The 13,523-nt window shown below is 33.3% G+C and overlaps 1 protein-coding gene across 1 annotated transcript in view; it reads left to right on the forward strand.

The window, feature by feature from the left end:
- LOC140451283 (uncharacterized) overlaps window positions 1-11,532 on the forward strand; it is a 134,415-nt gene extending 122,883 nt beyond the window's left edge. Inside the window, exon 9 of the mRNA XM_072545026.1 lies at window positions 10,960-11,532. Coding sequence (XP_072401127.1) covers window positions 10,960-11,081 — 122 coding nt within the window. The 3' untranslated portion in view covers window positions 11,082-11,532. The remainder of the gene's footprint in view (window positions 1-10,959) is intronic.
- Window positions 11,533-13,523: the final 1,991 nt, after the last annotated feature.

Consider the following 13,523-nt stretch of genomic DNA (forward strand, 5'->3'; position numbering starts at 1 on the left):
CCATCATTTCGATTTGGCTGCTGGTTTCATTCGTTGTTGGTTTCGACCTTCGTCAAAGAAATATAAATTGTTGCAAAATTTTTTATTAAATATGAATTAATTATTTTATAAATAAAATAAAAATAAGTTTATAAAATTTTTAAAGCTAAAAATCGATTTAAGCTTAAAAAAAATCGAAAAATACTTTTAATTCAATTTTCAAAGAAGTCGTCGCTACTTCTAATGTCGCTTAGCTTGGCATCGAGCTCCTCGCTGTTCTAGATGGTCATAATGGGCACTGCGTTATACTGGACAAGTCTGTTTTTTGTTTCGAAGGATGGCACTGCATTTACTCACCGTACTTTGCAAAACAAATAATTATGATGCTAGCAACCTTCTAAACGGAAATGGAGCCTGAATAAAAAGAAGAATATATAATAGTAAATATTTTGAAGACTTTCAATATTCTAACTATATTCATTAAAAAGTTAATTTTGTTGTTAAGCCCCATGGAATATGCTCCATATCAAAAAAGCTATTAAAAGTAGGATTTCGAAATCGACAGAGTGTGATTTTAATAACGATAGCGTGTACTACCATCCCTCACTTTTGGCATCCGTTCATCAAACGGGTTTTAAATTGATGAAATACTTTCCACATATTAAATTCTGCTGTCATTTAATTTGTTTATAAACAAGCTACGCATAAATGAGTGTGTATAAATACGCTGATCAAAATTAGCAACTTCAATCAGAAATGAATATTTTTTACGGGTTTTTACGTCTTTTACGGGTTTAAAATTGTTAATTAAGAATGGTCATTTTTTTATTCGAATTGTTGTTCCTTAATAACAAGAATTATTGTTACATAATACATAATGTTATTTTTCATAATTAGATTGAACTATCAATATTAAGAATTCTTAAATTAGTTGCTATAGAGACGCTATCGCTAGACACATGTTAACAGAAAAATAAAAAAGAAATATTTCACTTCACATATGCTGAATTAGTACGCACCATACTGTTAAACTATTTTATTACCATATACATAATATATATTATCTTCTTCTTCCTTTTCGTAAGCAATTCTGCTTGTTCACTGGCGGATTAATACGGCTGCCCCAATGAAAAACACAGTATCTAGAGAAATTTACTTTTCGAGAAAAACGCAATTATCTTTAAAACTTTCGCTGTACTTAGGGGAGAGGTGGGATGGTTGATCCCTGTTTTAGTGTTTAAGAATTATTTCATACCATAATAGTTATTTTCTTAATTTCATTAAACAGGTTCATAATGTGGTTATCTCCTTCCACTATGTTTTCACCTAGAATCTCTTTCTTGTAGAACAAATAAGGTAGATCAGTTCTTGTAAAACACGAGTGAGGAATACTTGGTCCCCGTGAGTGGGCTACTTGATCCCTGGGATAAAGTATCCCACCTATGTTGCATAGCATAAGTAATTATTGCCAATTATGAAAGGTAATTAAATTAAACAATGAAACAAATTAAACTACCTACTTTATTAAATAAAAACATAAAATACAAAAATAAATTGAGCCAAAAAAGAACAATTATTTAGAATACATTAGCATTAAGTCTATGGTTAAATTTAATAACGTCAGCAGTCCTGGCCGTTCTGCTGACGGACGGCTGCGGCAGAATTTGTACGTCTGTCCAGTCCACTTCGCTGACGTCCTCTACTATTGGAAAAGTGAAACAGTTTCCTTCTAGTCCCTTCCGCCTTAAGAATTTAACTTCCAATGTATTTTCTTTCAGGCACAAAACTTTTCCAACATAAAACTTTATTGTTTTTTTGGTACAAAACTTGACTAAAACATACTCGTCTGGCTCAGGATCCGTGTCATCAATAAGCTCATCATCTAAAAGGAAATCAGAGCCACCACTGCTATCTGGAAGACTGAGAAGATCGTCCTCCTCTTTAACAGTCGAATCGAAAAGTTTAGTGTTTCTAAGTGTTGGAAGCTTTTCTGCTCTTTTCTTATTGATTGCGGCTTTCTTAAGAGCAACTTCTTTAATTTCTGCTTTTTCAGGGGTATCAGTTAGGATGCGAGAGCGTCCCCGTTTTCTACCTCGAGAAGATTGAGCACGAGGTTCTGCCTTGGGATAGGGCATGATGTCTTGTGGAGAAAAATGTTTCACAGACATTATATCCGATGTTGGAGTGCAAGGTTTTAGGGCCCCAGACAACGTTGGTTCTATAGAAATTGATATACTAGCACTAAGTGTTGGCTGTATTGGATCTAGAACTGATTCCTGAATCAAAGGTGGGCCTGGACGGTCCGTGACAGCACTGGTCATAAATTCGTAGTCAGTAAATATGCTTGGATTTATCGGCCATATTCCAGATACTTTGAACCCACTTATGATATTTGAAGGAGCCATGGCTCGGGGAAACTCACCTCCAAGCAGTTCTGCAATGTCGTAAATGGTAATAGTTGTCCCGGGAAATTTGAGCATAAAATTGTAAGTTGCTTGGGAGTAGTAAGTCTTTAGTGGACCAAAAACCGCGCGGTCCAATAGCTGCAACTTATGAGAGGTGTGCGGCGGAATTGTAAGAAATACGATGCCGTTGTCTCTCGCATAATTTACAGCCTCCAATGAGCAGTGGCTCTCATGATTTTCTATAACAATTAAATGTTTCCGATCTAGGCTTGGCTGAGCAAAACGAACAAAGTGTTCCAAAAACTTCAGAAAACCAGAGCAAGTCATCCATCCACTGGGATATGTTGTTGCATTTCTGCCAGGAGGTGCATGGCTTAACAACCTGCCAGTTTTTTCTGGGAAATATCATGTAAGGAGACATGTGACCTCCTGCAGAATTGATGCCAGCACACACCGTAACCAGTTCGCCTCGTTCTGCAGATGTAATTTTGCCCACCTGCTTCGATCCTTTCACAGCAATTATTTTAGGAGGTTTGTGCACTGTAGTGAGGCCAGTTTCGTCAATATTCCATAAACGTTCAGGAGGAAACTGGTACCGTGTATAAACATTTGTTAATTGATTAAAGAATGTACCAACTGTGTAACGATTAAAAGCTGAGCATCGTGCCAAGCTTGTGGCTTCTGGTGTCCTTAATGACAGCGTAGGGTTTTTATCAAGAAAACATCGGTACCAGTCGCGGCCAGCTTGCTTTGTTTTATCCCAGGCAGGGGATATAATATCCTATTTGTTGCAGCATAGGAGTATGCCAATTTGCGCAATTGCACCACAGTAAGACCGTAATACATCTTGGAGATATCTTTCGAAAACATACCAATTTCTTTTTCCTGGTAAAGTGAAAAAACCTGGCGCACCTTGTAGCCTGGGAGAGATATCATGTTTTTTCTACACAACCTCTTCAATGTTATGACATTTAATCCGAACTGTCTAGCGGATGCTTTGTAGCTTCCTCCATTTTTTACTGCATTTACAGCCGCTTTAACATTTTCTGCATCAGGTGGAACTCTTTTTGTTGCTCTTATTTTAGTTGAGTACTTACGAGGCATCTGAAAAAATAAACATGAATAAAATTAATTACAATAAACAAGAGATTAAAAGAAACACAAAGTGGGATACTTGATCCTGGGATCAAGTATCCCCCATTTAATAGGATCAACTATCCCTGCAATGACAATTACTAACAAGTGCAAGTGTTAGGTTAAAACAGTTACAATTTAAATATCAATGTTTTAGTATTTAGTGGATACAAGTACAAATGGTTCACCTATTTGGGCAGTATAATTATAAAATAAACGAATTAAACTTGTTATAACTTACCTCGCACGTGTAAAATAAACTTTCAATGTCACAAAATAGTGTGAATAATCTTGATTAAAATGTCAAGCGTGTTCTGAAGTAGCAGCCATTTGTCAAAACAAAATAAACAGTATGGCCTCTACCCAAGTGGGTCAACAGAACAGTAATAGGATATCATTGGGCGCCAAATTTAAATGGGGATCAAGTATCCCACCGGAATCAACTATCCCTCCTCTCCCTTAACTATAAACACCATTTAAGTGAAATATTTTTTATTTAACTGTAAAATACGTTCAGAATTTTTTGTGAAGTGGTTATTTGTACAAATTTGTAGTTTAACCAAGTTTAAAGCAGATACTGTGTTTTAAAATTTACCGGAAGTTATATTCATATTTAAAGAAACTAGTACAAAAACACAGTATATATTTAGAAAACACTTTTATTAAAACACATTACCGTTCTAAGTAGTTAATCTTCTTCAAAAGACGTTATTGGGTCATTGTTTACAGAAATATTTTCCCAAAAATATTTTCGGTTTATCGGCATTACTACAGTTTTTTGGTTTACAAAAACTTAAGACGGCTTTATTGCAAAAAAAATTTGCATCACTCTCTCTTTTGCAGGAACAAAAGCAGGATGTCGCCTAAAACAGACAAAAACCAGCCGTTTTTTTTTTAACTGAAAATAAAATGAATGTATTTTTTAATATTTATTTATCAAAATATAAATAATTTTTGTCAGGTTCTGGAAAAATGTCACTGCTTTTGGACTGCAAAACCGCATAAGACTCATTAGATCGTTAAACTTAGCCCTTGTAATTGGTAAAGGACCTGAAGCAAAAGTTTAAAAAAATGAATAAATCTCATTTTTATTTTTAAATTTTTTTAAAACTTACCGTCGTATACCGGAACAGGAGCAAAAGTTCTTCACATCTTAAAGCTGAGTTTTGGTCAAAGCGTTTTCGTATTAATTCAGATAGTACTGCTTCATTGTATTTTTAATGGTATAGATAAGGCAGCTATAATCAGATGATGCTACTATTTCCTTCGAACTCTGAGTTAAATGGACATTTTTGTAAATAATAATATAATAGTCTCCCGTTTTATACCGCTGTCGCGGCTTTGGGAGTATAGCAGGGTAGTCTGCTATATCTAGGGCCTACGGTATACAAGGAAGGTAACATGGCCAGTGCTACGCTTCAACCGTCTATTATTACCCCTGGTTTTACCCAATGTACTCATTTTTATTCAGGCTGAGTCGACCTGGGGCCTATAGACATTTTTAAAATGTCTAGATGTTCTTGCCGGCGGTGGGATTCGAACCCCGGACCACCGGCTTGCGAGTCAAGCATCCTACCGCTTGCGCTACGCAGGCCCAGGCAGGCTTTTGTAAATATGTTGTGTCTAAAAATGATTTCCAATCCAGTACCATTTTTGTGACAAACTCACTATAACAAACGGCGATGATTTGAAACGGGAATACTTAATGACTTCTTCAAAAACCCTTCTAAAGACCCAAAGGGGGTCTTTAAATCCCACAATCCTACATTTGTGTCACACTACAAACAGGAATGTCCTCTTACATTGAATGTGATATTTATTTCTTTCAGATTATGAATTTTGCTGGTTACTACAAAATAAATAAATCGAAAAATAGTAAAGTTTTTATTTTGTTCTTCGGCAGAGTCACAGAAGGTATGCAGTTCTTTAACATGTTCTTGTAAGTAATTATTGATAAAATGGTGAAGAAAAGATGCAACTTTGTTTGATCCACTCCTTCATGATTGGCATAAAAAATATACTGATCAGAAGAGAGGACATGCACATTAAAGGCATACGTAGACAACTGGCGTTTATAGTACACATCTTTATAGTCGCAATTTTCAGAAATAAAACATTTTTTGAAAAATAAATGCAGGTGGTTTCCTTTTTGTTGCTTTTTTTGCAGATTTTTTGGCTTGCCTTTTCTTAAACAGAATATGTCAGCCTTTATTTTATGCAAATCTTTCATAACAGTTAATTGTCTAAGTTCATCAGTATCAGTCTAACTTTTAAGCTTAATTTGAAATTTATCACACGTTGTGCATATGTCACTTCTGGGGTATCCAAAAGCAATATTAAATGTCTCATTAAAAATTGTTCTGTACGTTTTATATGAGATTTTAGCATTTAGATGCTTTATCTTAAAGAGGTTAAACATTTTTTTGATTGTGAGTTCTTCTGGTAAATAAGTCTTTATGTATATCTTTCAGACTATAAAGAGTCTGACGACCCTTAGAACTTTTGATGTGGTCACATATCAAACCTTTTGTTAAGTCGTCCAGCTTCCTATGTGTTGCACTATGCTTTCCACATCTGTCCTTAGGAGTAGCATCACTTAGTTTGAGGCTTTCCTTTATATAATTTATTTTATTTTTTGTAATCCAAAGAATAAAACAAAAAGCTTTGACACACACCGGAATATCACAATCGCGAACTCGTACTCGATACGCATAACTTGCATCTTGGAAACTGGCAGTAATCTCGTTTTGACGAGGTCTTCTATGCTGGACAGGTAAGACCGTTATTAAACTAGCCAAATAATAATTTTGCTCATTGTGAGAGCACAGAGCATTTAAATTTTTCAATATTTCTTTTCTTTGCACCTCAATAATTACCTCAAAGCACTTCAACCTTAAGCAGTTACATGGCTGTCCAACTTCATAAGTCGATATCTTTTTAGAGATCCCTGACATTCGGCAGGTAGTCTTCCTTTTTTTTTGTGAAGGAATAATTTTGTTCTCAACGGAACCCTCCGAATCACTATTAGCCACAATCGTTTATTAATAATCACACGAACAAACAAAAACTTACTCTTTTAAGGTTATAGTTATAATAATACTGACACGTTTCTTAAAAATGAATATTGCAGCAGCAGCAGGTTTGTTTACATGACATCGTGTTATATGTAGAAGGAAACAGCTGCAACTGGTTAGTCAAGCCACTGTTACAAATTATGTAAGAAGATGTTACAATTAATAAGTGGAAGGCCAAAATCCAAGTATTAATCTTTTAAAGGGACAATATTTCTAACGAAGATAAAGTGTAGTGAATAGAAATACTTATGGTTAAAATAAATTGTCAAACAACAAGGAATATAACCAATACAAAAGGAAATATAAAATTTGCTTGAAACGCTACAAGAGAATAGGCTTACCTCAAGAGAACGAGAGTTGTGCTCAGAGAGGAGGTTGGCACGTTTGCTTGCCTGTAGTAACTTAAGGTAAGATCAATCCTAAGATGATCTTGAGATGGACGCCAGGGTGAATTTTGAATATGACTTCAATTTGGGGTATCTTTAGTTATACACTAACTGAAAAATAAAAGATTATGGGAAACAAATAAAAATCTTTAATGCTCTATACACTATATTATATTCTTAATTTACTTATAGCTCCAAAACATATACATATGTATATATATATATACCAAACAACTACTAAAATATATCCCCCAAAAATAAGTATTTACAAAAACAGTTAAACAAAAAAAAATTAAATAATTATACCAGTTAATAAAAGGCAGTTTAAAAGTATGACAATACTTTTAAAGTGCTTAACTTCCAATTACTTAAGGTCAGTTAAGCAATTGGAACAATATCACATCAATTTGATATGTGAAGGTACATACAAAGATACAAATGACCATAAAATTGGATAATATATCCTGACAACTTATTATAAATGTTATATAAAATATTAATAAATAAATAAATTCAAAGTAAATATGGAATAATAATATTAAGGCAATTAAAAGGATTCGGCAAGGTGAGGGTGCTACCCAGGGATTGTGCACAAACCTGTTTCGTAACCCACTTAGGCTGAGGGCCTAAGTATCCAAGGATATAAATGTATATTATAAAAAAAAGAGTTTTAAATTGTTATTAAATTTCATCATAATTGTACTTAATAACCCTATGGGATGATTTCTGGGAAGCGGTTTCCTTCATCAGCTGTCTAATGTCCAGATAGTGGGTGGGCTCTGGGATGGCTCAGCCTACGTTTAGTGGTAGCAGCCTACAGGACGCAGACCAACCAGAAAATTGCAAATTAAAATTTCTTCTTTTCCCAAAATCAACGTCCAATTCTTCCCCAATTCCAAGTACTTCCCAAATTAAAAAATACTTTTTCCCAAATCAAAATAAACAGTCCCAATACTTAAGGTTGGAACCGGCAGGCTACAAGAGAACAAAAAACCCTTTTTATTCTGTGTTCTCATACTTGTTAGAGTTTTTGTTTAAATAACAAAAACTAGAATATATTTGTCATTAAGTGATCTTGACTCAAATATTGAATATTTCCACACTGAAATCTAGTGATATATGTATATAACAAAAATGATAGTTATATATTTCTACTAAGGTGAGAAAGTTTAGGTGATTGAGGACTTGTAATATTTAAATGGAAAATGGAAAACTTACCAGAACTATCGGAGTGATTTTCCCATAAAAAACAACGTAACTGTCTAAAGAAAACTGTACAAAAACTAAATATTTCTTCAAACAACTAAAGAACTTTTCACATTTCCCAAAAATAATAAATAACTTAGATTTTTTTCTTTCCCTGTCCCTAAGTTCTGCCTGCCGTGATAACTTAACTGATCTTCTTGAAGTTATGTTCCAAAATGAACAGCATTCCCTTCATAGATAAGAAGGTTAGGTTGGTTCACGGTTCGTAGACTTACTACGGTTGCCTCTTCCGACTGGGATGGGGATGCTTGAGTTACGTCACCAGAGTACACAAGAATTCAAAAACTTATTTATTCGCGATTGAAACTGAATGTAGCGGGCAGGTCGATCGCAGTGTTGATTGGTTGAAGGGGAAGAATTACGTCACGAGCGTATATTTTCGGGCTTAATGTTCATTGGTTGGGCGGAAGAGGCAACCGTAGGAAGTCTACGAACCGTGAGGTTGGTTCCCTTTTTCAATGACGCTTTCTATTCAATGGCAAGGGAATCGATTCTATTATAACCAACATATCGATATATTACAAGGTATTGTAGGTTGCCTACTCTACGGCGGCAAATTATTAGCTATTGTAGGAATTAGATTTCATTATTTGACTGTGATTTTGCTAACGTTCGAAATTTTAGATTATTAATGATGGTATCGTTACAATCGCAGATTTTTTCCCCTGGACGTTTAGACTAAGCTGGTTTTTAATCGCTATGCTATATTTTAGACGTTATTTTACGCCATACTACGGTAGGCAGTTTTAGTACTCTAAAATATAGGTCGTCATTCCTAGAATTTAATGGCGCCTTTAACCATCCTTTCCACTGGTGACTTTTTTGTGACACAAATCCACAGGTGGGGTCTATCAGAACTAAATTTTAAACTTGGTTTTTCTCAATAAAAAAAAAGTTTTTTTTTAATATTTTTAAGGAAACTGACTGATGTAACGTACTACCTAAATGTACATATAATATGTGTATTAATATGTATTGGTATAGTTTACTGCAAAATAACTAACACCATTATTTTTTTACAAGAGTTTACTAAAAAAGTTATGAACGACAAAATACAAAAGAAAAATATAAAAAAAAATAATATTATTACTCTATATAGTTACAGTAATACAAGTAAAAACGAAATATCCAAAATTAAAATTGGAAACAGAAAATAGTGGGGTTAAATAATGCTAATTTTGTTTCTATGCAATCGGCACAACATGCTTTTATATGTTCCACACATAACCAGTTTTTGCACAATTGGCAAAAATACCTAGTTTTTCTTTTTTTACAATACTTACACCATCTCTGTTTTCCCGGGGGCTGGGTCATCCCTCGTCGTTTGCTCAATTCCAGAAAATTTTGCAGCGAGTAACCGTGATGTTCTCGGTATACGTATATTTAACGCTCTTATTTTCATATTTTTCTGGACTAACGCAATTCCTAAAGACTTCAGAAACAATCGACGAAAAGACCAAAATTCCGCATTCGTATTATTGGATCTTAGTATATAATAAATGCATTTATAGCAGCAATATTAACCAAGCCTTAGCACAAAACAAGAAACGTCCACCCACGGGTGGGGTCTGTCAGGATACTTTTGCAGGTAGCGATTGAAGGGATTCATACAATTTTACCAAATTATGCCAAAGTGTACTATTCAGTACCATTAAAAGGTACACCGAGTCTAGGAAAAAAATACAAAATAAAACTGAAAAAATTAAGCAAATTTCATTTATACTTGTACTGATGGACCCCACCTGTGGGATGGAGGGTTAACGATATTTTCAATAGTAATACCACTAGTGATTCAATTTTCGCGATAAGTCTGTCGATTTACTTCTAAACGAAACTGAGTTGCTTGAAAACACCGCGAGTCCGTAGGACGAATGGTGTTTTCTTTAAGAAACTCAGTTAAGTTTAGAAATAAAAGACAGACTTATAAGCTAAATTAAATCACGAGTGGTATTTTATTAGACTATTTCATGAACAAAGTGATAGGTCAAAAATTCAGTAGAATGAGAGGAAGGAATTTAATAATAATACATTTGATCTAGGTATCTAGGTATTGTGCAGTAGTGTTCCATATGGTTTTAATAACACTCTCCTTGTAATTACTACCATCAATTTTTCGCATGTTGAAGGCCCAGTGTTTTAGAATGAATGCTAGTCTTTTGTTGTTATTTTCTGCATCTAATTTGTAGTTGCGATCCACACAAAACATCATAAATTGTCTCCATATATAAGATTTAGATTTTCTTTGAAGTACCACCGAAACGACTCATTTTGACGTATACAGCTACAATAATTTTTTTGGCAAACGTCAAACTTTGCTTTGCGATCGGTATCCATGGTTACGTCGTTGAAAACACGAAGCTGATAGACCAATCAGAATTGAAAGACAGTTGGTGTTTTCGCGATAATACAAGCTGTCTTTGGTTTGTGATTTGTGATTTGTCAGATTATGTGAAAATTTTAAGATGAGTGAAATAGTCAATATAAAGTGACATATCTGGTTTTTTTCCCTGATCCTTAATTTATTTTGTTACTGATTCCTAATATTTGAAATGTATATATTAATTCTCTAGAATGTTAAAATGTAATTTTACTTAATAAAATATTACATTATCTCTGAAAGCATTATATTAGTTGAGCAGTTTATAAATTTTATATTTAATATTATGCTTCAAATAACTTATAGCACCCAGTAGTAAATTTCGTTTTTTTTTATAGGTACAGTCAAACCCTTTCAACTCTATTTCCACGCAGACGGCATGGAAGCCCCAAACGATGTAGACAATAAAGGTTTCTGTCTCAACTACATCCAAGTTCCTTGTGCAAGCGCCTTTACCTAACCGATTGGAGGCAAACAGTAATTATATCATAAATGAAACTACATCTTTAGATCATTTAATTAAGTATTCTGTATACCTGGATTCCCAGACTGCATTGTTTATTCAAACACATAATGCTTAGTCAAGAGATGCAAGAAATGTAGCATTTCTATACAGAGTGTCAATTTAAATGCTCTTAAAAGAAAATTATAATTTTTAACTAGTTTTAATACCAATAACAATTTTATACGTACAAATATTTTTGTAAATTTTAACACTTTAAATAGCTATATCAAAGATGTACTTTAGTAGTTTATAGCTGCTTAAGTATTGTGCTTAAAACTGAACTTAAATACCTTTAGTAACGATTACCGTAATCTTTGCATTTATCCCTATATGAGATAATTAATAATAATGATCCTCGCTAATAAAAAACTATTTCCAAATATTTCTAGCTCCAATTATCTTCATATTCTTCTAGTCCAGTAAACTTCTAGTGTTGTAATACAATGTTCGGAGCTATAGCTTCTGATCCCACAGTATTAATAGTTTTGGATGAATCTGTATAGATATGTCAATGATCTGGGAAAAAAGCAAGTATGTTGTAAAAATATTAAATAGTTGCATGGGGGTCTCAAGATTATTGTATTTAAGAAAAGTTAGATCACGCATTGCAGGAGGAAAGGTCCAGGAAGAGGTATTTGTACTGTATAACTGTATTTGTCCGATAAAAAATTTTGAAAATTGAATTTTATGGAGAAAGGGATATCTTCTAATTCTTGCGTAAAAGGGATGGTTCGTCCTTATTTATTTATATATAAGTTTCTTTGAAATGTTCAGCGATAAATGCTTCCAATTCATATTTTTGGTTAACATATGTAAGAACTCCTCCACTAACAATATTTGCGACGTTTTGGTTTTTATGGAAACAAGAATAATTCCTCATACCACACTATGCTGTTCTTTAAAGTTTGTTTCTTGTAAACAAATAATAGATGGTGGCGAGATCATTGAACATAAATGTTTAAGCATTTCTAAATGGGCATAGAACCCGTTAACATTCCATTGAAGAATTAAATCGAAGATTTTAGTTTATTTCTTGAGATGAATTTGTTAAAGTATCACTATTTTGATTAGCGGCATCGTCTGAGTTTAGCATTTTTTGTATTTTGTTTATTATTTTAGTACATTTGGTCTTTATGCTTTTTTTCTGTAAATACGACTTGTAAAATTGTTGTTATCATATTTATAAAGTTGAGTATATCCGTTGGGTATGTTTGTAGTAAGCTGATGGGACCAAACGAGTTAGAATAATTTTCAAAAAAGTCAAGTTTGTTCATATGTCAAGTTAAAATTATATGACATATTGTAAAATATCTTTTTTGTTGACATTATCATCTCCTGAATTAATATGGTAGTTTCAGATTGCCTTTTTGTTTCTTTTTGGTTACTTTTGGGATTTTTAATTATTGATCTGATTCTTCAGTGACTGATCTTTAGATATACAATTAGTTTTTATAAGTACGAGAAGTATTAAATTCATTTCTGTGTCTTGGTTAGGCGTAGGTTCTATACTAGAATTACTGACGGGAAGATCTGGTTCCATTTCTAAGGTTGATTTGTTAGACTGGAAGGATTCTTGTGGTTGTTATTGTATTGGTTGTTGTGGTTGGTGGTCGATAAGAGTGGAATCATTTTGATTATGACTTGAAAAATTTAATGCAATGTGATATATTTGCTTACAAAAAAAAACATGAGGGTTTATCTGAACTTATGTGATACGAAGTTTGTTCATATTAAAATAAGAAGGAAGAAAGTAGGTCTATATCTACAACTGGTTGAATATATGTTTGTCTTCTTAAATTAAAGATGTTTTAAAATTCTGGAAGCTGACTACCTATTCTAAGGAAGATTAAATGTGACATTAAATTAAGACCCCATTTAATTAACTCATTTTCTATTAGAGTGTGTGCAATAGAAGGCAAACATTAGATAGTAACAGTCTTTCTTTGGGAGTTAATAATCTTCGTGCTTTTAGATTTTCTCCTTTTGTTGTTATTTCTGCTAAATTGGACATAAGATAGATAGATACATAGATACATACTCTGTTATTTGACAGTCTTGATGACAATAAAATATTTCATGGATGATCAACTTTACCAAGAGGTATTAAATACTCTTCTATTTTAATATCAGGTAGAGCATTAAATAAAATTGCGTGATTCTCAGAAAGAAACTGAATTGAAATATTATTAAGCACAGCAGAGTATGATGCTTTGTTTTGAGATTGTTGATCGTCAGTCATGGCTGTTGACAAATTTTTTGGTAGCATCTGATATCGTTTGATAAACTCATTAGTACTTAATTAAACCAGTTATAAAACCAAAATTAGTTCTGATAACAGACCTGTCGACCGACAGTTAACCTTACAAACTGTATGCATTGAAATGTTTTTGGTAATAT

This window comes from Diabrotica undecimpunctata, chromosome 9, assembly GCF_040954645.1.
Source record: "Diabrotica undecimpunctata isolate CICGRU chromosome 9, icDiaUnde3, whole genome shotgun sequence".
Classification (NCBI taxonomy): Eukaryota; Metazoa; Arthropoda; class Insecta; order Coleoptera; family Chrysomelidae; genus Diabrotica; species Diabrotica undecimpunctata.